This window comes from Geotrypetes seraphini, chromosome 10 (assembly GCF_902459505.1).
Source record: "Geotrypetes seraphini chromosome 10, aGeoSer1.1, whole genome shotgun sequence".
Taxonomy (NCBI): domain Eukaryota; kingdom Metazoa; phylum Chordata; class Amphibia; order Gymnophiona; family Dermophiidae; genus Geotrypetes; species Geotrypetes seraphini.
The window spans coordinates 96618296-96644384 of record NC_047093.1 but is presented as its reverse complement, the minus strand read 5'-3'; the positions used below and the strand labels follow the sequence as shown (position 1 = coordinate 96644384).

General features: G+C 42.9%; 1 protein-coding gene across 1 annotated transcript in view; it reads right to left on the bottom strand.

Moving 5' to 3' along the window:
* Nucleotides 1-26089, bottom strand: part of NPDC1 (neural proliferation, differentiation and control 1) — a 348849-nt gene that overhangs the window by 142230 nt on the left and 180530 nt on the right. The window contains exon 2 of the mRNA XM_033959938.1: nucleotides 2694-2837. Within this exon, the coding sequence (XP_033815829.1) occupies nucleotides 2694-2837 (144 nt within the window). The remainder of the gene's footprint in view (nucleotides 1-2693; nucleotides 2838-26089) is intronic.

Sequence of the window (26089 nt, the reverse complement as noted above, 5' to 3'; positions counted from 1 at the left end):
AAAGAAAGGCAGAAATAAAGAGGGGAGCCAGGGGGAGAGAGAAAGAAGAAGGACCAGAAGAAGGACCAGAGACTCATGAAATCACCAGACAAAAAAGTAGGAAAAATGATTTTATTTTCAACTTAGTGATCAAAATGTGTCCGTTTTGAAAATTTATATCTGCTGTCTATATTTTGCACTATGGCCCCCTTTTACTAAACCGCAATAGAGTTTTTTAGCGCAGGGAGCCTATGAGCGTCGAGAGCAGCGTGGGGCATTCAGCGCAGCTCCCTACGCTAAAAACCGCTATCGCAGTTTAGTAAAAAAGGAGGGGGAATATTTGTCTATTTTTGTATAGTTGTTACTGAGGTGACATTGCATAAAGTCATCTGCCTTGACCTCTTTGAAAACCCGCGGAATATAAATGATAATTAACATTTTCTCTGCGTACAGCGTGCTTTGTATTTTTAAAATTTTATTGTTGGTAGATCATTTTGACTTGGCCACAAAGGTAAGGGGGAGGGAGGGAGGGGAACTGCTGAAAGACATCTAGTAATCCTTGCAGGCTTGACTGCAGGGAATCATTTTTGTAAAATCATGTTTTGTTATGTGACTGGCATTATCTAGACTTTAATTTCTATGAATGAATAGAATGAAAATGATATAAAATTACTTGCTTGTTTTTATGTGCGTGCGCTGAAGGAAAGTGGAGAGAGAGTGGGCTGAGGATGCTGAAGGGAAATGGGGAAGAGAGTGGGGAGAAGACGCTGATTTATAAATTGACAATTGTACAGAATATTGTTTCTTTTTATACTTTAATATAAACAATTCAAGGCTTGTGTGGATGGAATCAGGTGGTTTGCGGGGATGGGGACCGAGCTTACGGGGATTAGTCCAATAAAATGGTATTTTTTTATTTCTCATTATTTGTTTTATTTTTATTTGTTAATTTATAAAGTGGTGATTGTTATGTATCAGGTTTTTCAAATTTACATCTACTGTCTTTATATTTTGCACTGTATTAGAGGACATGTGTTACTGTTTTTTGTGGTGTTGCATTGTATCCAGGGTCTGGTTTCTTGGCGGATCAGTTTAACTTTTGTCTACATATTTCTATTTTTAGTTTGTGATTATTCCATTTTGGGCGAGGGTGTATCTCTGTTCTGTGTGTTCTGAAAAAGACATAGTTTTCAGTTGGCATTGACTACAGGACCAATTGACTGTGCGGGATCTGGCTTGTTTAGTTTTACAATGTATGTGTTGGTGTTCTAGTGCTCACTGCAATGTTTAAGATGCAGCCTTTTCCTAGGTACACTCTTGTGGTGCGATATGTAGATTGGTACTAAAAATCATATTTTTCATATAGATGGGGGGGGTGTCAAAAAATGATGGGCCCCGGGTGCCACATACCCTAGGTACGCCACTGCCCGAACAGCTATCAAATTATAGTAGTCCACTCAATGTTATCATTGTGTCCACTTGGCTGAACAGCATTTAGATGGAATATCCAAAATTGTTCATGCAACTGAATGTGTGCAGCCTTATTTGGGCATCTCTGATTCTCTCCAGTCTCCTTCACGATGCAAACAGCCTGCCTTTGTGGCGGCATCTCTTGATTTTTCTCTCACGCGATGTATCTAGTGATGGTGTGATGGTGAAGCGGGTATTTACCCTCTTCCCAGTTGCGTCAAGCACTGGAGAATTCTCTCCCTTCGCTGACCCCTCACACTGAGGATACTTCGTTTTTCACAAATTCTTAAATCATTTATTTCAGCTTGTGAAAAGCCTTCTGTTGTGTGCAGGTAAGTTCTCACTGCAAGAACCTATTGATTTGTTCTGCTTTATTTTTTGGATCTTTTGTAGGTCCCATGATGATATTTTAGGGTTTTTGGAGACTTCTTTTAGCATCTTGTGGTCTGCTCTGGGGGTCAACCTGCTTGGACAGCCAGACCTGGGCATGTTGGCAGTTGTTTGGAAAGTCCTCCACTTGTACACTATTTTCCAGACCATGGAATGGCTAATATCAAATTCTTTCGGGATCTTTTTAAATCCCTTACCAGACTTATAAGCTGCTACAATCTTCTTTCTGAAGGCCTTAGACAGCTCTTTTGATCTCACCATCATAGCAGTCATGAGTACACTAAACTAAATGTCTGAGATTTAAGTAGGGCAAACCTCCTTCAAAATGCTAAGTAATGATGTTCTAATCTTGTGCACCTGATGTGATACACCTGTGTGTGATTTGAGTCATTTAAGTGGTTAAATATGTGGGGGTGTCCTAATTTATTCCTCAGTAAGAATACACATTTTTGTGGATATCATTTGTTTCATGAGTAAATCAAAGAAAATTTTTGTTATTTACCTGCAATTAAATTACTTTCTTTACTAGAGATAAAGAAATTTAAAAAAAGATTTCACATCGATATGTGAACATTTCTTAAGAAAGAACTGAATATTTCATGGAGTTTCCTTATTTTTTTCACAAGACTGTATATATTATACAAATTATAAGATGGGGGGATCTTTTAGGGGGATATCAGTATGTACACAGTGTGAGATTGGGAATAATTAAATAATAAAAGGGAAAAGTGATTCCAAAGTTGATGCAGGGAACTATAAGAATAATTCCTCCCCATCCCACCACCACATACACACCCGCTTCAGTTCAAGACCATGTATCTCTGAAAACAGCATATCAAACAGCATGTACATACTAGCATGGTTGTTTCTCTCTGGAATGCAATTTCCATGTATATCCTCCATAAAATATTTCAGGCAGGGTCCACAGCTTTCTGATCCAGGTGAGCAGAACTCGCGCTTCTTTAGGGTACAATCCAAATTTCTTGGACAGGAATCAGCTAAGAGAAGCAAAAGAGGAGAATGAAAAAGGTTAGTGGACTACGGGGAAGATTCTCAAAACTTCATGATAAAATCCGATGAGGTGCTACCAAGGTCATTGCTGTAACAATTTCAAAAAGGCAAGTCATTCTCAAAACACCCCACATGCAAATAAGGTTCACGGATGTTTACATAGCTTGCTAAATTTACTTGAGATGAGTCGCTGATGGTAGTGATTAGCACATGCAGAGAATACACCGATATATATATTTTTTAAACCCACCAAACCAAAATTGAAGATCAGCAGGAGAGATGCCCTCTGTCTTCCGCTGTACTTGCACAACCTCTGGACACCCAGGCAGCAGGAGGGATGCCCACTTCCTCCAGCCAAGTCACACAATTCCTTGACACTACTACCCACCCCGCCTGCAGTGGGAGATATGCCCACTCTCTCAGGCCACATTGCACAATCCCAACACTACTACCCCCCACACCCACCCCACAGCGGGAGGGATGCCCACTCTATCCCGCTGCCACCCAATCCCCTGACATCTCCTCCGGCCCCTCCCTATCTTATTCACAAAGTTCATCTGGCACACCCACCTCTTCCTAGGAGGGGCCTTAAGTGCCTGGGCCAATCAGAGTCTTAGGTCCCTGCCCGACACATCCCAGGATGCACCGGGAAGGGGAAGGCCCCCATTTTCTAAGAGGTTGGCCTGCTAACTGGAGTGGGTAGGTGTCCTTCTGGCCAGATTTCATGAATAAGGTAGGGAGAGGTGGGGGGTTATCAGGGGGTTGGGCAACAGTGAGAGGAAATGGGCATCTCTCCCACTGAGGGGTGAGGTGGGTGGGTAGTAGTGTCAGGGGACTGTGTGGCGGGAGGGAGTGGGCATCTCTCCCGCTTTGTGGGGGGAGGGGGTAGTAAGTGTCAGGGGGATTGTGTGGTGGGAGGGAGTGGCTATTTCTCCCGCTTCAGGTTGAGTAGTAGTGTCAGGGGTTCAATATGGCAGGAGAGAAGGGGCATCTCTCTCCTGCCAATCTTCGATTATGGGTTTGTTTGTTTTTCAATTTGCGAGGGGGTGGGTCTGAGCTGTCAAACTTTACTTTCCTGTCAGTGCCTGAGCCAATCAGCAGCGCTCAGGCACTGATCAGAAAGTAAAGCTACAACAGCTCAGATCTCTCGGTAAATTTTGGACACTAATGTGGCACAACGAGGTTAGGGAATCACTCGGCGATGATAGAGAATTGCTTGGAGTGCTTTCATTTTAATATTAATGACCTCGTATTACATTTCCATGGCAGTATCGGAGACTGCTAGGAAACTTGGAAGAGACAACAGTAAGCCATTTTGATAATCTGCTGCTAAAATACTTGCATGCTAAACCAGCTGGAACCAGTTTAGCAAGTACGTTAAAGGCACATTTTAGTTTTGAGAATCTTCCCCTAGATGATAAGCAACTGATAGAGCAATAGAGAAACCGTTATTACTTTGGTGCTGATTTGAATATGGCTTTGTCAACATCATTTAGGAGGGAAGTTACTAAATTGCAGTAAAGTATATGATTTTACCTTTTAGATTCCTGTGAGAGCTGCTAATCATTTGTTAGCTCAATACTGTAGGATAGGGACTCCTGTGGTAAATTAATAAAGCAATTTGTAATCAACCTTATAAGCTGCATTATTCAGCTCCCTGTAAGCTTGGGGCTGCTAACTTGTGACCTGATGCACCTGCAAAGTTTTGTTAAAGGGGCTGGAGGTTTAAAAATGAACAGTACTCCCTCCCTCAAGACTCCTTTGAAAACTCCCACCCCAGCCAACCCCTTCCAGTCTACCTCTATCAATCCCCGTTTGCTTCTGCCTCTGTTGGTGCCATTTTAATTTATAGTAGGAATCTTATGGTACTACCACTAGAGCAGTGGTTCCCAACCTTGTCCTAGAGGACCACTAGCCAGTCAGATTTTCAGGATACCCCTAATGAATATGCATAGGGCATATTTGCTTGCCGGTCACCTCCATTATATACAAGTCTCTCTCATGCATATTCATTAGGGTTATCCTGAAAACCTGACTGGCTTGTGGTCTTCTAGGACAAGGTTGGGAACCACTGCTCTAGAACAGGGCTGCCCAAGTCCGGTCCTCAAGATCTACTGTTAGGGCCAGGTTTTCAGGATATCCACAATGAATATGCATGAGAGAGATTTGCCTGCACTGCCTTCTTGGTATGCAAATCTCCCTTATGCATGTTCATTGTGGATATCCTGAAAACCTGCCCTGCCAGTAGATCTCGAGGACCATCCTTGGGCAGCCCTGCTCTAGAAAGACATTATTGATCATCATTAATGGATTCAAAGGTAGTGGTGACCATTTCTCACAAACAGTATTTGTTTAGATTGTCTGATCCAGTCAGATTGTATTGAGATGGTTTGGGTTCAACAATTTATTTTCTGCCATTTGCCATACAAATCCATAATTGTTTCAAAGCATTCATTAAACTTTACTAATAAAACATTTTCCCAACTTTTACAAACGCATAGTGTGGGTTTTAGCGCCGGAAGTGGCAGTAATTGCTCCGACACTCATAGAATTCCTAAGAGCGTCGGAGCAGTTACTATCGCTTCCTGCACTACAACCCGCACTATGTGTTCATAAAAGAGGGGGTTTGTTTCTCTAAAGCCATGTATGTAATCTGTAAATGCATGGAAATATAATCAAACTTCAACAGTTCAGCCAAAAGCTCTAAGTAAAGACTAAAAAGCAAGGGGGGCTAATACAGAACCCATGACACAAAGGGTACAGAAAAGGCATCAAGTATCCCATTCAGTATTTAGCTTACTTTTTGGCCCAAAGCACAGTTACTTACTGTAACAGGTGTTATCCAGGGACAGCAGGTAGATATTCTCACATGTGGGTGACGTCATCCACGGAGCCCCGGTACGGACAGTTTTAAAAGTGTATTGCCACTTTAAGTTTTTAGAAACTTCATGACTGCCTGCACCGTGCATTGCCTTCCCACCTGATGTAGGCTTGTGGTTCCTCAGTTCCGTAAACAAGCTAAGAAGCCAACCAGTGTAGGAGGGTGGGTTGCGAGAATATCTGTGGGACTGTGGAAATATCTGTGGGGCTCCCTAGCTTACTACAATGGAACGGAGGGAGAGTTGGCCATTAAGAAAATAAATTTTGCAATACTGCTTGGCTGAAGTGACCATCCCGTCTGGAAAAAGATTCCAGACAGTAGTGAGACGTGAATGTATGAACTGAGGACCAAGTAGCAGCTTTACAGATCTCATCAATAGGAGTAGAGCGTAACAAAGCAACTGAAGCTGCCATAGCTCAGACTTTGTGTGCTGACACATGACCCCCGAGTCACAGTGCTGTGCGGGCAGTCACAAAGTTTCTAAAAACTTAAAGTGGCGATACACTTTTACAGCTGTCCGTACAGGGATTCCATGGATGACATCACCTACATGTGAGAAAATGCTGCCTACTTGTCCTGGGATAATACTTACAGCAAGACCAAAAAATGTTTAATTATGTGGAGTTGTTTTTCACATTAATATTTATGCTTCTGTACCCTGCCTAAAATTATAGATAGTGCATTTAACAATAAAATTATAGATAGTGCATTTAACAATAAAAACTTGCACCATGTGGATTTTTATGCATGATCTAATTTTATAAGAGCTTATTTATTTGTGTTAAACAACATTTTATGTGTGAAAGTGGTTTATAAAATTACTTTTACAAAAAGTTCACTAAATTATAAACCTTCCCAAAGGGTACACAGACATAAGATGCCATACTTCAAAAATACATTACCCCAAGAAGTGACCTATGGGCTCCTTTTACGAAGCCGCATTAGCGGCTTCAGCGCACGTGACTTTTCATCACGCCCTAACCCCCGCGCAAGCCTAAAAACTACCACCTGCTCAAGAGGAGGCAGTAGTGGCTAGTGCGGCCGGCGGTTTAGCGCGCGGTATTACACAGATTAAATCGCTACCGCGCCTTCGTAAAAGGAGCTCATGTATATCGTTTAGATAATTCTTATGCTGGTCCATTATAAGGTCTTTTACTAGAAAACTCCAGTTTTATGTATCAATTTTAGATGCATTACCCTTTCCAATTCTGAGCTCAAAGTGAGAAACATTGAGGTATACAAGTAAAATTACTTATCCAAGCGGGCTTCTATTTGTTATAAAGAGACACCATTTTATTTATAGTACATAAACAAGTTTTGATTTAGGTACATTTCTTATAATTCATTGGGTTTACTTAATTTTCTTATATCATGCAAATTTGTGATACATTCTGCAATATGAATTATAGTAGATTCCATCATGATACAGTTAAGGAAAATTATGTCTTTATAGCTTAAGGCAATTAACTGATTCAACACTCCATTAAGTAGACATGCATTTTGTATTTCTCTTAAACTTGCATTAACCTTCAACCTGAGCTCAATAATGCATGCAGGTGACATTTGCTTTAATATAATTAGTGTGACTCATTTGAATTTTTCATTTCCTTGATGGGGACCAAGAATTGTGTTGCTGATATAGATTGAGAAATCTAACTGCATCAATCTATTGCATCATAATTCTAAACAATGCTACGGCAATGGAGATGGTCCTCTTTGTAACATAAAGGTTCCACAGTCTCTGTTACGAGTATTTTCTTCTTGCTCCTGGTAGTATATTCAAGGGTAAGCATCTGACAAGATGGAATCTCTTGTTGGATGAATTAAACAAGTGGTGCGAGAAAAAAATTATATAGCTATACAAATTTATAAAGCACCAAAATTATTATACACACTCTATTTGTTCTATAGTAGTTAATTACTTTGTAGATTTAGAAGTGTGTCTTAGTTTGCCACTAACAATATTATTAATAAGGATGCAGTTGTACTGACTCTTGCCCAGCATCATGAACAGCTGGATACAGAAGGAAGAGGAATTTTATTTTAAAAATATGATGTGCCCACAATGAATATAGGGATCTTTTTATTGAACTGCAGGAAAATTTGCAGTTACCACAGTATAATATGGAATTTTACCACATGGTAGCTGCCAACTATATGCAAGGACCTTTTGGGGGATTCCCACTATTTTTGTTATTTTTGTTATTGCTTTGTTATTTTGTCATGCAATAATGTTTTCATTAGTACACTGTACCTGCTGACAGATAACGCAGGACTACTGCATTAAAGGCCCCTTTTAAAAAGCCATGGTAGTGAATACCAGCATGGCAAATGTGACGCAGCCCATAGAAACTGAATGGGCTGCGTTGCATTTGTCGTGCAGGAATCCCTATTGCAGCTTTGTAAAGGGAGCCCTAAATGTGTTAGACAGTTAGCATGAGGTAAGTTCAGGGTGTTACCTGATAACAATTTCACACCCATTCCTTGCCCATGCCAAGTCTCTGACAGAAAAAAGTGTAATACACAGTTTAATGTGCAGTTACAGGCAAACTTGCACAAAACCCCTTAATGCAGTCACTCAGTAGCCTTTTTCCCAAATTGCCTATACATTAACAACTTAGGGGGAAATTCTAGAAATGGAGCCTAAATTTAGGTAGCAGTAGGTGCCCTACCAGCACCTAAGTTGATTAACAAACGCTGTTAAAAATGGCAAAAAAATGGCACTGCTAAAGGACCTAAATAATATGTGCCAGAATTGCGCCCACATAGGCACTTTAGGCCACCAAACACCAGAAGTGACATTAGGTGGCCTAAAGCGCCTACATAGGCATGAATCATGACAAAGATAGGTGCTGGAAATGTAGGCCCAGAAAACCCTAGCCTACATTTCTGGCACCTTCTCAAATGTCACCTATTTAAGGAAGCTTTCAACCCTTACACTTAGATTCTCCTTACAAACTTACAGAATCTCCCTTTTTAAGGTTTTTTGCTTCTTCCTCTTTTTTTTTAAATCTTCTTTTCTGAACTTCCATATCCCAATCCCTTTCATTTAGTAGTTTTTGATAAGCGAATGTACCAAATCTTTTTTAAAAACCTTGAAACCTATTTTTTACAGAGACATGATACTCTACAGGGCGCTGTCACGTGATTGACAACCACTTTTTAGGTGGCCACCGATATCAGCGCCCTATAGAGAATCAGGGCCTTAATGCATTTTAGCAAAAAGGTCTTTTAATCAGTGCTATAAACTTGGTCAATACATCTTAAGAAATTAACAAGACAATTCCACAAACTAGATGCCAACATTTATAAGCATGTTACACATCTAAATGTTTAGTATACTAGCATAAATCATCAAAAAGAGGAGGCAGAGAGTCACACCACATCAGTCTCCAGACACACAAAAGTGTATCCAATAAAATAATGTGCAATAACTTTAATAATGATATCAAGCACCTAGCATAACCATGTTTTGAAAATAACTTTTAAAAGCAAAAAAGTAGTGGGAATAACAAACCAAAATAACACAAGAAATACCATGCTGGGAAGAAGTCTTACAGAACATTTTGACTGTAACATTTGCTTTTGAATCTGATCAAGATCATATTTTGAAATTGTATTTCAGAATGTTCTTTTCTACAATACCAAATTAATGGGTTTTCCTGATATGGCTAGGGTTTCTCAAAAGAGGAGGAAGTAGTTTTTTCTCATGAGACCTAAAGTGCTACAAATTTCCTTGCAATTAAGTGGAAGAAAGTAAAGTACTTTTGTTTCTCTCCATTACAGGTGTCTTTTTTTTCTCCATGATGTCTTGTGGAGTAGAGAATGACACGGTGACAAAATTCATCACCGTTCCTGTCCCCGTTGATAACTGTGGAAAACCATCCTGTGTCATTCTTTAGTATCTATCTCAACCTCAGTCCTTCTATACCAGCATTCTTCAATGCAAGGCTTGAGGGTCAGTAGATGTGCCCATTCAAACTCCGATTCTTCCCTCTCTCTTAAAAAATGACATGGAGATGGTTTTCCACGGTTATTCACGGGGACAGGAACGGTGATGAATTTTGTCATTGTGTCATTCTCTATTGTAGAGGCGCAGCCTAATAGTTAATTCAGTGGGATGAGAACATTGGGAACAGCATTCAATTCCCACTGAAGCTCCATATGAAGCTGAAGGGAGATAGACTCAACAATATTTTTGTAATGGTAGACACCTGGAGAAGACTTCAAAGAAAGGTTATAGTGGCAAAATTCAAGTATGAATAGCATAGACATAAAGAAACCTAAGAGGTGAAGAGAGGGTTCATGCTTTATGCCATGTACACAGCCTGACTGCTGGTACTACGCACCCTTTTTTCACATCAAAAGGGAGGAGTAGCAGGGTAGTGTTTACAGCAGGAGGCTGAGAACCAGGAAAAACAACATTCAAAACCTGCTGTTCCCATTAATATTCTTTGTAACCTTGGGCAAATCATGTCACCCTCCATTGCCTCAGGATTGTAAGTTGTCTTGGGAAGGCATAATTATAGTACCTGAATGTAACTTCTTGTGCTTTAAGTAATTTTGAAAATATGAACTACAATAAAATCAGCTGGTATTGTTTGACTGCATTCATGGGCACGTTACATTGTTAACCTGTTAAATAACAGTGTGATCCAAAATGTTTCTGAAATACAGCAGTAGAATGAAAAGCTCGTTGAATGTGAATGACAGGTTCCCCACTTCATGTTGGCAGTGAGTCTTCATTTGCAAGGTTGCATCGGTTTGAACACATTACTGTTGGAACTGCCTCAAGGTGACAGCTGCTTTCATTGTTCAGATCTCCCATGGTGTATCTTTTATGTTAAAAAGAGTTTTGCCACTGGTAACAAATGGATGAATTACATGTCAGCAATCAGATTTCTGGCCTCCTGTTCACAGCATTATTTACACAGGTAGAGCAAGAATAGATTGTGTTTATTTTTAGATTGTATTGGTTGATGTTATCTACCCCAAGTCTTGGCTAATTGCCTTTCAGGAAGAAGGCCTTTGCCACGTTGCACATAAGCTTTGGCCATAATGCGGAAAGCCTACTGTAAGCAGTACTGTTTTGAATATTTGTCTTTTCCTGGTAAATGCACCTAAATATTTTAGTTCCTAAAACAGCTATGTCCTAGGTTCCTGCTAGATACTTTCTAGGGACCCAGATTGGCCACTGTTAGAGACAGGATGCTGGTTTCAGTGGACAGTTGGTCAGATCTTGCATAGCACATCTTATGTTCTTGATATACCCATGTTTGTCATTGACCCCCAAAGAGAAAAAAGTTAATTATTTCTTTTATATAAAAATGTTGTTCAAATGTTAAAGGATTTTAATTTTTCATATTAGTAACATGATATCAGGGTCTATAGTGTGGTTTTCTCTCTTTCTGATTAGTGTACCTTCAATATTCCTATTCATACTCCCATTACCATCCTTGCCTTTTAGCAAGAGCTCCATATTCTCTACTTAATTCTCTTTCTCTAGTCTATAGCTTGAGATGAGTTTCTAAGAAGTGCATAAGCAGTAAATGTAAACTGCTTCAAGTTTATCAGGATTTTATATACCGCCTATCAAGGTTATCTAAGCGGTTTTTACAATCAGGTACTCAAGCATTTTCCCTCTCTGTCCCGGTGGGCTCACAATCTATCTAACGAACCTGGGGCTATGGAGGATTAAGTGACTTGCCCAGGGTCACAAGGAGCAGCGCGGGATTTGAACCCACAACCCCAGGGTGCTGAGGCTGTAGATCCAACCACTGCGCCACACACTCAAGCATCACAAAAACACAGATGTTGCTAGAAAAGGATGTTATGGATGCCCAGTCTGCAGTAAGAGGGAAACTGGATCCCCGCAGTAAGCCCTCCCTGTGTCCCGAGTCCTTCCTGACACGTACTTTAAAAGCTGGCAGTTGGCTTGCTCCTTGCCACGGCTTCTTGTTCCAGGGCAGAGCTGGCAGCAATGGGTAAGTACAGTGCAGCCCTTTGATGTTTGTATTTTGTTTAGCCGCTGCTGATAGTTTGAGGAAAGAATTGGAAAGGACAGAGAGGCACATGCTGAACATAAACGGAGAAGAGAGAACAGACAAATGCTGAATGTAAGTGGGGAAGAGAGAAGTGGGCAGACACTGAATGTAATTGGGAAGGAGAGGTGGGCAGACGCTGAATGTAAGTGGGAAGGAGAGGTGGGCAGACGCTGAATGTAAGTGGGAAGGTTAGAAGGAGCAGATGTTAGATGGAAGCAGGGAGAAGAGAAGGGACAGAGGCTATTACAGCCAAAAAAACATTCTTTAGAGAATGAAAAAGGATCCAAATGAAGAAAAGGAGAGAGATAAGCACTGGCAAGTTAGATGCAAAGCAATGATAAAGAAAGGGGTACAGATAGAAGCAGAGGTATGTTATAGAAATGGCCAGGAACAACTTCACAGGTCATAGACCTGATGGGCCGCCGTGGGAGCGGACCGCTGGGCGCGATGGACCTCTGGTCTGACCCAGTGGAGGCAACTTCTTATGCTCTTAAAGCTAAACAAGAATATGAAGAAAAATATGCTTAAAAGGCCAAAACTCATAGCAACAATTTTTTTAGGTACATCAGAAACAGAAAACTTGTGAGGGAATCCGTGAGACTGTTGGATGATCATGGAGCAAAAGGGGGTGCTCAGGGAGTATAAGGCCATAGCGGAGAGACTGAATGAATGCTCCGGTCTTTATGGAAGCAAATGTAAGAGATCTACCTGAACCAGAAATGGTTTTCAAAAGTAATGATGTGAAGGAAGTGAAAGAAATCTTGGTGAATCTGGAAGATGTACTAAGCCACATTGACAAGTTAAAGAGTGATAAATCACCTGGACTGAATGGTTTACATCCCAGGGTACTGAAAGAGCTGAAACATGAAATAGCTAATCTCCTGTTAGTGATCTGTAATCTGTCACTAAAATCATCTGTAGTACCTGAAGATTGAAGGGTGACCAATATTACGCTGATTTTTAAATAGGGTTCCAGATGAGATCCAGGATAATAAAGAACGTTAATCCTGACTTCAGTGCTGGGCAAAATGGTGGAAATAATTATAAAAAATAAAATTGTGGAATACGTGGACAAACATGATTAAATGGGATAGAATCAGCATGGATTCAGCCAAAGGAGGACTTGCCTCACCAATTTGCTTGACTTCTTTGAAGATGTAAATAAACATGTGAATAAAGGCGAGCCGGTTGATAAAGTATATCTAGGTTTTCAGGAAGCTTTCGACAAAGTTCCTCAAGAAAGGCTCCTGAGAAAATTAAAGTCATGGGATAGGAGGCAATGTTCAGTTATGGATTAGGAATTTGTTATCAAACAGAAAACAGAGGGTAGGGTTAAATGGCCCTTTTTCTTAATGGAGAAGGGTAAATAGTGGAGTGCTGCAGGGATCTGTTCTGGGACCAGTGTTATTTAACTTATTCATAAACTAGTCTTTTAGCCCATTACATTATCGGGTGTTAGAATATATGTCTGTCTCTCTTTCTTTCTTTTTGTCTCTCTCCCTCCCACTGTCTGTCTTTCTCTCTCCCTGGGTCCCTTTGTCTGTCTGTCTTCCTGTCTCTCTCCCTGCCCCTGTGGCTTTCTTCCTTTCTTTCTGTCCCCCTCTCACTGTCTATCTTTCTTTCTTTCTCCCTCCCTCCCACTGTCTGTCTGTCTTTCTATCTGTCTCTCTCCGGTCCCCTATGCAGCAGCAGCAGCAGCATTTCTCTCCCCCACCAAATCCCTGTGCAGCACCCACAGCAGCATTCCCTCCCCCTCCATTTCCCTGTGCAGCAGCATTTCCCCCAACCCACTTCCCTGTGTAGCAGCAGCATTTCCCTCCCCCTCTATTTCCCTTTGCAGCAGAATTTCCCTCCCCCACCCCACTTCTCTGTGCATCAGCAGAATTTCCCTCCCCCCACTTCCCTGTGCAGCAGCTGCTGCAGCATTCCCTCCCCCTCCATTTCCCTGTGCAGCAGCATTTCCCTCCCCCCACCCAGTTCCCTGTGCAGCAGCAACAGCAGCATTTCTCTCCCCCACCCCACTTCCCTGTGCAACAGCAGCATTTCCCTCCCCCCACTACCCTGTGCAGAAGCTGAAGCAGCATTCCCTCTCCCTCCATTTCCCTGTACAGAAGCATTTCCCTCCCCCACCCCACTTCCCTGTGCAGCAGCAGCAGCAGTATTTCCCTCCACCTCCACTTCTCTGTACAGCAGCAACAGCATTTTCCCCTACCCCCCCTTCCCTTCCCGTGGTCTGGCTAGCTCCCTTAGTCCCTTGCAGCCCCCTTCCCTTCCCACGGTCTGGCCGGCTCCCTTAGTCCCTTGCCGGAGTTTATTTTTAAGTTTAAAGGTGCTGCGGCAACTCCTCTCACGATCACCACCTGCGTCGGAAGCCTTCTCCAACGCAGGTGCAGCTGTTGAGAGGAGGAGCCGCCACCGCCGCGGCTTTTAAATTTAAAAATAAACTTCAGCCGGGCATGAAATGTAAGGGAGCCGGCAGGACCGCACATCACCTTGGGGTCTGCAAGAGAGGGACTGTTGTATGCTCGCATGCACACTCCTGCCGGCCACGGACCTACGGATCAAGGATCAGGTATCACGGATCACGCAGGTAAGAGTGCGCATGCGCTTAGCGTTTTATTATAGTAGTAGATCAAAAAATTGGAACAACGAGTAAGGTAATTATATTTGCAGATGACACTAAACTGTTCAAAGTTGTTAAAACGCAAGCAGACTGAAAAATTGCAGGAAGCCCATAGGAAATTGGAAAACTGGGCATTCAAATGGCAGATGAAATTTAATGTGGACAAATGTAAAGTGATGCACATTAGGAAGAATAACCCAAATCATAATTATCAGATGAATCCTAGATACAGAGGGAGGTGCCTAAAGCCTGATAGGCTGAGATGCCTATAGCTCCACCCCTTCATAGGGGTCTTAGGCATCTGAACCAATCAGGACTTTTGGCCTGTGCATCATATGATCACCGGGGAAGGAAGGCTCATCATTTAGACAGGCAGGCCCGAAGCAAGAGCCTGAGAGCGAGCTTCCTACTTCCAATGTTTTAAAAAGGTATGCTGGAGGGTTTTTTTTTTTTTTGGGGGGGGGGGTCCGGTGGCAGGAGGCATCTCTCCTGCCATTTTTGAGGGGTTTGGGGGGCATCCATTCGCAGGAGAGAGGGGGCATGAACATGGGACATGAGAGGTAGGGAGGGGTCATGACATTGAGACATAGGATGGAAGGATGGAGGGAGGGAGGGAAAGAGATGCTGAGGTGGGGAAAGGAATAGAAAAAGAGAATTTTTGAACATGGATGTGAGAGGGAAAGAGATGGTGTACATGGGGAAAGGAAGAAAGAGGAAGAGGAGAATTGTTGAGCATAGGGAGAGAGAGAGAATTAAGAACATAAGAATAGTCTTACTGGGCCAGACCAATGGTCCATCAAGCCCAGTAGCCCATTTTCATTGTGGCCAATCCAGGTCTCTAGTACCTGGCCAAAACCCAAGAAGTAGCAATATTCCATGCTACCGATCCAGGGCAGGCAATGGCTTGCCCCATGTCTTTCTCAACAACAGACTATGGACTTTTCTTCCAGGAAATTATCCAAACCCTTCTTAAAACCTGCTACAATATCCACTCTTAACACAACCTCTGGCAATGCATTCCAGAGCTTAACTATTTTGATTGAAAAAATATTTCCTCCTATTGGTTTTAAAAATATTTTCCTATAACTTTATCAAGTGTCCCCTAGTCTTTGTGATTTTTGACAGAGTGAAAAACTGATCTATTTGCACCCGTTTTACACCACTCAGGATTTTGTAGACTTCAATCATATCTCTCCCTCAGCCGTCTATTTTCCAAGCTGAATAGACTTAACTTTTTAGTCTTTCCTCATACGAGAGGAGTTCCATCCCCTTTTATCATCATGGTTGCTCTTTTTTGAACCATTTCTATTGCCCCTATATCTTTCTTGAGATAAGGAGACCAGAATTGAACACAATACTCCAGCTGAGGTCACACCATGGAGCAATACAGGGGCAGTGGCGTACCTAGGGTATGTGGCACCCGGGGCCAATCATTTTTTGACACCCCCCCCATGTAAATTTTTTTTTTTTTTTTTGCAATAACCATGAAATGGAATAAATGGTCAGAATAGAAACAGGCAGTGAAAATTTTCTTTTATTGAACCTCATATATGTAACCATTATTCCAAACATAACATAACATAAATTATGTCTGAATTGTCATGACATCAGAAGTACATATGGAGTAGTTGCAGGTGATGCTTGGGACAGTTCTGATTATGTTAGTTCGGTTTTATGTGTTTTTTGAATAGAAGGGTTTTTATTTCTTTTTTGAAGGTTTTGTAGTTTGTGGTCGAGGTCAATAGGTTGTAGAGTTGGGGGTCAAGTGTTGCAGCTCGAATGGCTAGGAGGTTGTCGAACAGTTTTTTTCTTTTGACGTTTTTGGTTGGAGGGTGTGTGAATGGTGCGTGAGTTCTATGTCTGTTTGAAGTGGATTGAATTATTTAGCTGAAGAAATTAGTTACCCCCCCATTCCACACACATTAATTCTCTTCCATTTTTGTTCCCATTATAAAAAAACACTGATAAGTTCCCAGGAAAAAAATACATTAAAATAAGAAGTGAAAACAAAGGCCCCTACAGATGAGAATATAACATAAGAATAGCCTAACTGGGTCACACCAATGGTCCATCATGCCCAGTAGCCCATTCTCATGGTAGCCAATAGTGCTGCCCGATTCAGAGAAAAATATTTCATTCCATTCGATTCACCCTGTTGAATCGATTTTTCGATTCGATTCACTGTTAATGACACCGCTTTTTAAGTTTAAACAAAGTACAACAATAAATTTCACAACAACAATAAATTTCACAAAGTACTTAAAAAAAAATCACATTTTTCCATTAAAGCAGTTCTGGAGACATTTGCTTGAACAGTCTTTTTTCCCAGTCCATAAGCAAGCAATATGAAAAAGATTTCCTTAATTATCTACTCAAACATTTTTGCTATTTACTTTCATTGTACCTAGACTATTATTCAGTAGAAAAAATTTAGTTTGTTCAATCAAGCAGAACATTCACTCATAGAAGTCCAATGTCCACACAGGATTTGATTGAACAAACCAAATTTTTTCTACTGAATAATAGTTTAGGTATACTGAATAGCAAAAATGTTAAAGCCACACAGAAAAGCAGTAAAAGTCAATAGGTTCTCCAAGTGGGAACAACCTGTTGTCTCAGCACTTGAGGAAAAGACCACGTAATAATGTTTATAAGATAAATCATATAAATGATTATACTGAAGCAGGGTGTCCTCAGCGTGAGAGGTAAGCGAGAGGAGAGAATTCTCCAGCGCTTTACACAATAAGGCACAGGTTAATCACCCTCTGCCTGCAGTGCACACCATCATAGGACACCTCAGGTGTGCTCAAATTAATCAATGTGATAAATTAAACAGTGATAAACAATTGGTCAATCACAAGAGTGCAAGATCAAACAGGTTGTTCCCACTCAGAGAACCTATTGACTTTACTGCTTTTCTGTGTGAGTAGATAATTAAGCAAATTTCTGATAGCCTACAGAACTGATTCTCACCTTCCATCCCCAGCCCCCAAGACTTACCAGACCCCCCCTGCCGATGTATTTACTTACTGCCTGAACTGGATATTAAATCGTGGGGAAGAGAGGAGAAATGCGGGGAAAGAGCCAGCCAAAACTAGTATTTGTTGCTGCTGATTGCACCAATCCAGGGCAAGCAGACGCTTCCCCCGTGTCTTAATAACAGACAATGGACTTTTCCTCCAGGAATTTGTCCAAACCTTTCTTAAAACCAGCTACGCTATCTACTTTTAACATAACTTCTGGCCACTTCATTTTTAAGCTTAGATCTTTCCTTCCAAACAGAGACCTTGCTAGATGTCAAATACAGCACAAGGTAACTTCACATGGACTTAACTGTGCAGGAAATGAATCTCCTCATATACCCACCATATAGTGCAAAAATGTGCAAAGGTCTGTTTTTTTCTTTCGATCACTACATAGCCTAATGCCACACAAGCAGCGCTGTTACAAACATATTCTGAAGGTCAATGCTAAGGTTGACAAAGTTTCCTTCCTTGGACCAGAAGGAGATACTGACAAACCACTGGAAGAGATTCTAAAACAACTACCCAGAAATAACACCCAAAGACCCACTCAGTGTGTGAACCAGTTGAGTGGAGTGGACTAACTGGGGGTGGAAATGGGCCCAGAGTTTGCTCAGCAGAATTTCCCAGACTACCGTACCTCTTCCTCTCAACACACTGACATGCTACCACCAACACTAGGAACACCTCACCGAGTATGCCAGCAATGCTTATAAACTTTATAAAACACATTATTATATTTTCTTATAAAGCATATATTTTAACTGAACTAAGCCTTGCCATTCACAAAAATAGAAAAGTTCCCATTTCAAGCTGTCTCATGTACACTTTTCAAATCTAACATATTGTATTCACAAAACAGAAAATAAAATTATTTTTTCTACCTTTTGTTCTCTGGTCAATATTCAAATCTTGTTGGTCCCAGGCTCTTGTTGTCTTGCTTGCCAGGGTCTCCTTTCTCCGTGCTAACCATCCGTCTGCCATCTCTGTCCTCCCCTTCCGTTTCCCTTCCCTCTCCCGGAGATCTGGCATCTTTCCTTTTTTTTGTCTCCATCCACAGATTCACCTTTTCTCAACTCACCACCACCCCAGTATCCACCATCTCTCCCTTTCTGTTCCCAACTATCCTCCTATCCAGTATCTCTATCCCCCCTCCACACCATCCCCTGTTTCCAAGTTCTCTCCCTTTCTGTTCCTTCCCTCCCTAAATCCCATTATGCACCATCTCTCTCCCACTCCTCTGTTTTTAGACCCATTATTTCTAACCCCCAAAGTCTGGCATATGCACGTATCTTTGAACCCCCCCTCCCTCTCTCCCTCTGTGTACTTTTACAGCAGGACCCCCCTCCCCCGAAGGTCTGTCCCCCCCCTCCGAAGAACTACACCCCACCCCTGAAGGCCTGCACCCCCCCCGAAGGACTTTACCTCCCACCTGAAGGTCTGTCCTCCCCCTGAAGGCCTGCACCCCCCCGAAGGACTTTACCTCCCACCCAAAGGTCTGTCCCCCTCTGAAGGCCTACACCCCACCCCTGAAGGCCTGCACCCTCCCCGAAGGATTGGACCCCACACCTGAAGGTCTGTCCCCCTCTGAAGGCCTGCACCCCACCCATGAAGGCCTGCACCCTCCCCGAAGGATTGTACCCCCACCCGAAGGTCTGTCCCCCCCTGAAGGCCTGCACCCATCCCGAAGGCCTGCACCCATCCCAAGGCCTGCACCCCCCCCAAAGGCCTGCACTCCCCCCCAAAGGCCTGCACCCCCCCCGAAGGCCTGCACCCCCCTGGAGGCCTGCAACCCACCCCTGAAGGCCTGCACCCTCCCCGAAGGATTGGACCCCACACCCGAAGGTCTGTCCCCCTCTGAAGGCCTAAACCCCACCCATGAAGGCCTGCACCCTCCCCGAAGGATTGTACCCCCACCCGAAGGTCTGTCCCCCCCTGAAGGCCTGCACCCCCCCCAAAGGCCTGCACCCCCCCCCCCGAAGGCCTGCACCCCCCTGGAGGCCTGCAACCCACCCTGAAGGTCTGTACCTCCTGAAGGCCTGCACCCCCCTGAAGGCCTGTACCTCCTGAAGGCCTGCACCCCCCTGAAGGCCTGCACCCCCCACCGAAGGTCTGTACCTCCTGAAGGCCTGCACCCCCCCGAAGGTCTGTACCTCCTGAAGGCCTGCACCCCCCTGAAGGCCTGCACCCCCCACCTGAAGATCTGTCCCCCCCTGAAAGCCTACACCCCCCCGAAGGTCTTTACCTCCCACCCAAAGGTCTGTCCCCCCCCCCTAAAGGCCTACACCCCCCCTAAAGGCCTACACCCCCCCAAAGGCCTGCACCCCCCCCCGAAGGAGACCTACACCGCCCCCTTAAGGCCTACACCTCCCTCTTAAGGCCTACACCCCACCCCTTAAGGCCTACACCCCCCATCTAGTACTGTCTAATGCAATTAGGTACGGGTCAGGAGGCCAGAGGGGAAGCAGGACATTGCAGCAATTCCCAACTGACCCTCCCCCCTCGCCCTCTAAAGCAGGAGCCAGCTAGCAAGAGGAAGTTGCCGATCCTGCTTTAGGGGGGAGGGTCAGTTGATAATTCGGGAGGCCGATTTTGGGGTTTTTAAAAAATTGATTCGGGCAGAAAAAAAAAATAACAATAAAACCACTGCCAAGCAGTCCAGCAATACTCACCCTCAGTTCCTGCCTTAATTGCAGTGTCCCACGCGGCTAGGGCTCCCTTTCTTGCTTCCACCCAGCCGGAAACCGGAAGTTGCTGACCAAGCTCCGACGGCGACGGGGGGTGTGGCCGTGGGGGAATGGAAATTAAGAGAGAGGGCTCAGGCAGGATCACTTCGGGGACTCGCGGAAGCCTTGGAGTCGGGCCATAGCAGGGAAGTTCCCGGGCCATGACTCCAAGGCTCGAGCACCATTAATGAGCTGGCACCCGGGGCGGCCCGCCCCCCCCCTAGGTACGCCACTGTACAGGGGCATTATAACATTCTTAATCTTGTTAACCATCCCTTTATTTAAATAATTCCTAGAATCCTGTTTGCTTTTTTGGCCACTGCAGCACATTGGGCAGAAGGCTTCATCATATTGTCTACAATGACACCCAGATCCTTTTTTTGGGCACTAACCCCCAAGGTGGACCCTAGCATCCAGTAACTATGATTCGGGTTATTCTTCCAAATGTGCATCACTTTGCATTTGTCCACATTAAATTTCATCTGTCACTTGGACGCCCAGTCTTCCAATTTCCTAAGGTCTGCCTGCAATTTTTCACAATCCACGTGTTAACAACTTTGAGCAGTTTAGTGTCATATGCAAATTTAATCACCTCACTTGTCGTTCCAATTTCCAGATCATTTATAAATAAGTTAAATAGCACCGGTCTCCGTACCAGCCCCTGTGGCACTCCACTGTTTAATCTCCTCCATTTAGAAAAATGACCATTTAACCCTACCCCCTGTTTTTTTATCCAATAACCAATTCGTAATCCACAATTGAACTTTGCCTCTTATCCCATGACTCTTTAATTTTCTCAGGAAACTCTAATGAGGAACTTTATCAAAAGCTTTCTGAAAATCTAGATACACTATATCAACCAGCTCACCTTTATCCACATGTTTATTCACACCTTCAAAGAAGTCAAGCAAATTGGTGAGGCAAGGTCTCCCTCGGCTGAACCCATGCTGACTCTGTCTCATTAAATCATGTTTGCCTACATGTTCCACAATTTTATTTTTTATAATTGTTTCCACCATTTTGCCCTGCACTGAAGTCAAGCTTACCGGTCTGTAATTTCTTGGATCTCCCCTGGAACCCTTTTTAAAAATCGACATAACATTGGCCACCCTCCAATCTTCAGGAACTACAGATGAGTTTAGCGACAGGTTACAGATCACTAACCGCATGTCAGCAATTTCATGTTTGAGCTCTTTTGGTACCCTGGGATGCATACCATCTGGTCCAGGTGATTTCTCAGTTTTTAACTTGTCGATGTGGCTTAGTACATCTTCCAGATTCACCAAGATTTCTTTCAGTTCCTCCGCATCATCACCCTTGAAAACCATTTACGGTTCAAGTAGATCTCTTACACCTTCTTCCGTAAAAACCAAAGCAAAGAATTCATTCAGTCTCTCCGCTATGGCCTTATCCTCTCTGAGTGCCCCTTTTGCTTCTTAATTTTCCAACGGTCCCACAGATTCCCTCACAGGTTTTCTGCTTCTGATGTACCAGAAAAATTAAGAGTTTATGCATATTTTGCATATTCTTTCTTAGCTTTCTTTATCAATGCTTTGCATCTGATTTGCCAGTGTTTGCATCTCTCCTTATTTTCTTCATTTGGATCCTTTTTCCATTCTTTAAATGATTTTTTATTGGCTCTAATAGCCTCTTTCACTTCACCTTTTAACCATGCCAACTCTTGTTTTACTCTTCTTTCCACCTTTGCTGATATGTGGAATACATGTGATCTGGGCTTCCACGATGGTATTTTTAAATAACATCCATGCCTGGTTTACAGTCCTAACTTTGCAACTGATCCTTTTAATTTATTTTTATCCATTTTCTTCATTTTATTATAGTCACCCTTTCAAAAATTAATCACCTCTACAATAGATTTCTTTTGCGACATCACTCCCAGTATCAGCTCAAATTTGATCATGTTATTGTATTGTGTGCTTATTTTTCGCCTTATTCAAAGCGAAGTACAAATCAATGGACCCAACACAGTTAACTCCTATACTATGCCTTGCATTCCATTAAGGACCAAATCTAAAATAGCTACCCCCTCTTGTTAGTTCTCGGACTAGTTGCTCCAAGAAGCAGTCATTTATGACATCTAAAAATTTTACCTCCCTAGCACTTCTCGATGTAACATTTAACCAGTCAATGTTGTGGTAATTGAAATCATATCACTCTTACTATCTACGTAGCACACTTACAATATCATATACATAATTAAAGAAAGAAATGTGCTAGCACTAGTTTGGGGAAGCTCATCACATTAGCGTTGCAACCAACATTTAGTGCTAAGCTAAACCCACTAATAAGGGGAAAGACAGCAATTCAAATGTGGAGGAAAAATGATCTAAGTTCAGCTTCATAAAAAACTCCACACATTTATATCAGTTCTTCCATCATCCTTCAGTTAACAACTTATATCTTCAGTTAGCAACTTAAATCTTCAGCTTCACCAAAACCTCATGGGAATACGTAATGCCACAGTTCCACAACACCAACTGAGCATGCAGATAATCCAATTTAGCTGTAATTGGTCCCAATCCAACACTGTCTGCAGTAGCGGCTACGCTAGATCTTCTACTCTGAAGACTTCCAACTCCTTCAACCTCGGGCCCCACAGAATCACCATTCAGTCTGTAGTCAGGTTCCCAGAAACCAATCTTACTTCACCCAATAAAACATTTCTGTTTCGCAATTCTGCTGTGTCAGGGGTGGCGCATAATATACTGCAAAAGCTCCCAGTGGAGAACTATATTTGACAATTAACAAAACTTCCCTGAAACAGCAGCTGAGCTTATGGATGCCACAGAGCAGTGAACTATAATTACACAAACCACACCTCCTAAACGTGCTCTGCACCAATCAGGGGCAATGATGTCATGTTTTTAAATTAGTTTCAAGGTACCTACCAGCACCTAAAAAATTTGCATCAGAATCATGCCTCCATTGCTACTTTAGGCTGCCTAATGAAACTGTGGGCATGGCTAAAGCCGGAAGTGGCATTAGGTGGTCTAAAGTGTCTATGGAGTCACGATTCACATCAAAACCCTGGTCTACATTTCTGGTGCCTATCTTTGCCGGAGGCGTGATTCTGTACCCAGTGCCATCAACTGATTGACACACAATCAGCCACTTTTAAGGTAGCTGTTAACAACGATGTCAGTTACAGAATCCGGGCCAAAATGTTTATTTGCAATGCTTTAGGCCCATAAAATTGCACAAAATCACCTTTCTGCTTTGAGCGGGGAGATGTGGGGAAGAAAATTAAGACTGCAGCGATGGTGAAGGTACAGGGATGGAAAATGCGGGGTGAGGGGATGGGGTTAAAAAGTATGCTTCACTGAGGGGACAGGATGGGAAAGGGAAACAGTCTTTAGTCGGGGGGGAGTGAATGAGGATGAATCTTTGTCCCCGCATCACTCTCTAGGTGGAGTCAATTGTTTTTTGTTTGTTTTTTTTACTCCTTAAAAAACTTCAAATAAAGGGGAATTCATGGCTGAAAACTTGTCATTAGAAAATTGCTTTCCATGTAGGAAACAAAATGGGGGAACTAGAGACAATAGCAAGAAATGATAAGTTGGAAATCATTGGCATAACAGAAACATGGTGGAATGAAGAAAACAAATGGGACACAGTACTTCAGGGATACAAACTATATAGAAGAGATCGAGTAGGGCAGAAAGGTGGAGGTATTGCCCTATATGTTCAGGAAGGAGTAGAATCTGTTGAAGTGGCTACGACGGAAACGAAAGAGAAGCTAGAGTCCCTCTGGGTCAAGATTCCTGGCCAAAACAGTGCAGACACGAAAATTGGCCTTTTCTATCGTCCCCCGGGACAGGCGGATGAAACTGACTCTGAAATGATAGAGGAAATCAAACGAGAATGCAAGACGGGCAATGTAATAATATTGGGAGACTTCAATTTCCCAAGGATAGACTGGAAACTAGGAACCTCCAACTGCGGCAATGAGGTCAAGTTCCTGGAGGCGCTAGGGGATTGCTTCCTGGAACAAATGGTAAAAGAGCCGACAAGAGGCAACGCCACCCTGGACTTGGTGCTAAATGGCCTCACGGGACCGACAAAAGAAGTAGAAGTTACGGCACCGCTGGGGACGAGCGATCACAATGTGATCATCTTTAAGCTTGACATCGGGAATAGAAAAAGTGCCAAAACCTTAACCAAAACCTTTAACTTTAAAAAGGGCAAATACGATTGCATGAGAGCCATGGTGAAACAACGACTCAAAAAAAAGGTGGATAAACTTGAAACAGTAGAGCAGGCATGGTCCCTACTGAAAACAACTATCACAGAAGCACAAAACCTATACATTCCGAGGATCTCCAAAGAAAGGAGAACAAAGGGTAAGGGAGAACCAGCATGGCTTACCAGACAGGTGAGGGAAACCATACAAGAAAAGAAGGACTCTTTCAAAAAATGGAAACACATGAAAACAACCGAAGCATGGAACAAACATAAAGACGATCAGAAGAAATGTCACAGGGCGGTGAGGGATGCCAAAAAGGACTATGAAGAAAAAATAGCGCAAGAGGCCAAAAACTTCAAGCCCTTCTTTAGATATGTGAAAGGGAAAAAACCCGCAAAAGAGGCGGTGGGACCCCTGGACGATCAGGGAAGAAAAGGGTACATTAAGGAAGATAAACAAATTGCGGACAAACTAAATTCCTTCTTTGCGTCCGTCTTTACGGAGGAGGATACCGCAAAAATACCAGAAACTGTGAAAGTGTTTAGTGGAGTAATAGAAGACATCCTCACCACAGTTGAAGTAGATTTGGACCAGATATACTACCAGATCGACAAACTTAAAAGTGACAAATCCCCTGGACCGGATGGAATTCACCCGAGAGTCTTAAAGGAATTGAAGGTTGAAATCGGAGAGTTATTGCAAAAACTCGCCAATCTGACAATCAGAACTGGACAGATACCAGATGACTGGAAGATAGCGAACATCACGCCAATTTTCAAAAAGGGATCAAGAGGAGAACCGGGCAACTACAGACCTGTGAGCCTTACGTCTGTCCCTGGAAAGATGGTTGAAGCACTGATCAAGGATAGCATAGTCCGGCACTTAGATATACACGAATTGCTGAAACCCAGTCAACATGGGTTCAGGAAAGGGAAATCATGTTTAACGAATTTGCTTCAATTTTTTGAGACCGTGAACAAGCAAATTGATAGTGGAATGCCGGTGGACATAATATATTTGGACTTCCAGAAGGCATTCGACAAAGTTCCGCATGAAAGACTTCTCAGGAAACTACAATGCCATGGAATAGAGGGAGATATACACAGGTGGATAGGCAAATGGCTGGAAAACAGGAAGCAGAGAGTGGGCATAAATGGGAAGTTCTCAGACTGGGAGAAAGTGACTAGTGGTGTGCCCCAGGGCTCGGTACTTGGGCCAATCCTATTTAACATTTATATCAATGACCTTGAAGACGGAATATCCAGTGAGATCATTAAGTTTGCAGACGACACAAAGCTATGCCGGACAATCAGAACGCAGAAAGATAGCGAAGAACTCCAGAGCGACTTGTATCAGTTAGAGAAATGGGCAGAGCAATGGCAGATGAAGTTCAACGTGGAGAAATGCAAAGTAATGCATTTAGGCAGTAAGAATAAGGAACACGAGTATAGAATGTCAGGAGCAACTCTGGGTAAGAGCGAACAAGAAAGGGACCTGGGTGTACTGATAGATAGGACCCTGAAGCCGTCGGCACAATGTGCGGCAGCGGCAAAGAAAGCGAACAGAATGTTAGGAATGATAAAGAAAGGAATCACGAGCAGATCGGAGAAAGTCATAATGCCGCTTTATAGAGCAATGGTCAGACCACACTTGGAATACTGTGTCCAACATTGGTCTCCCAAACTAAAGAGGGATTAAAACTGCTGGAGAGGGTGCAGAGACGAGCAACGAAGCTAAT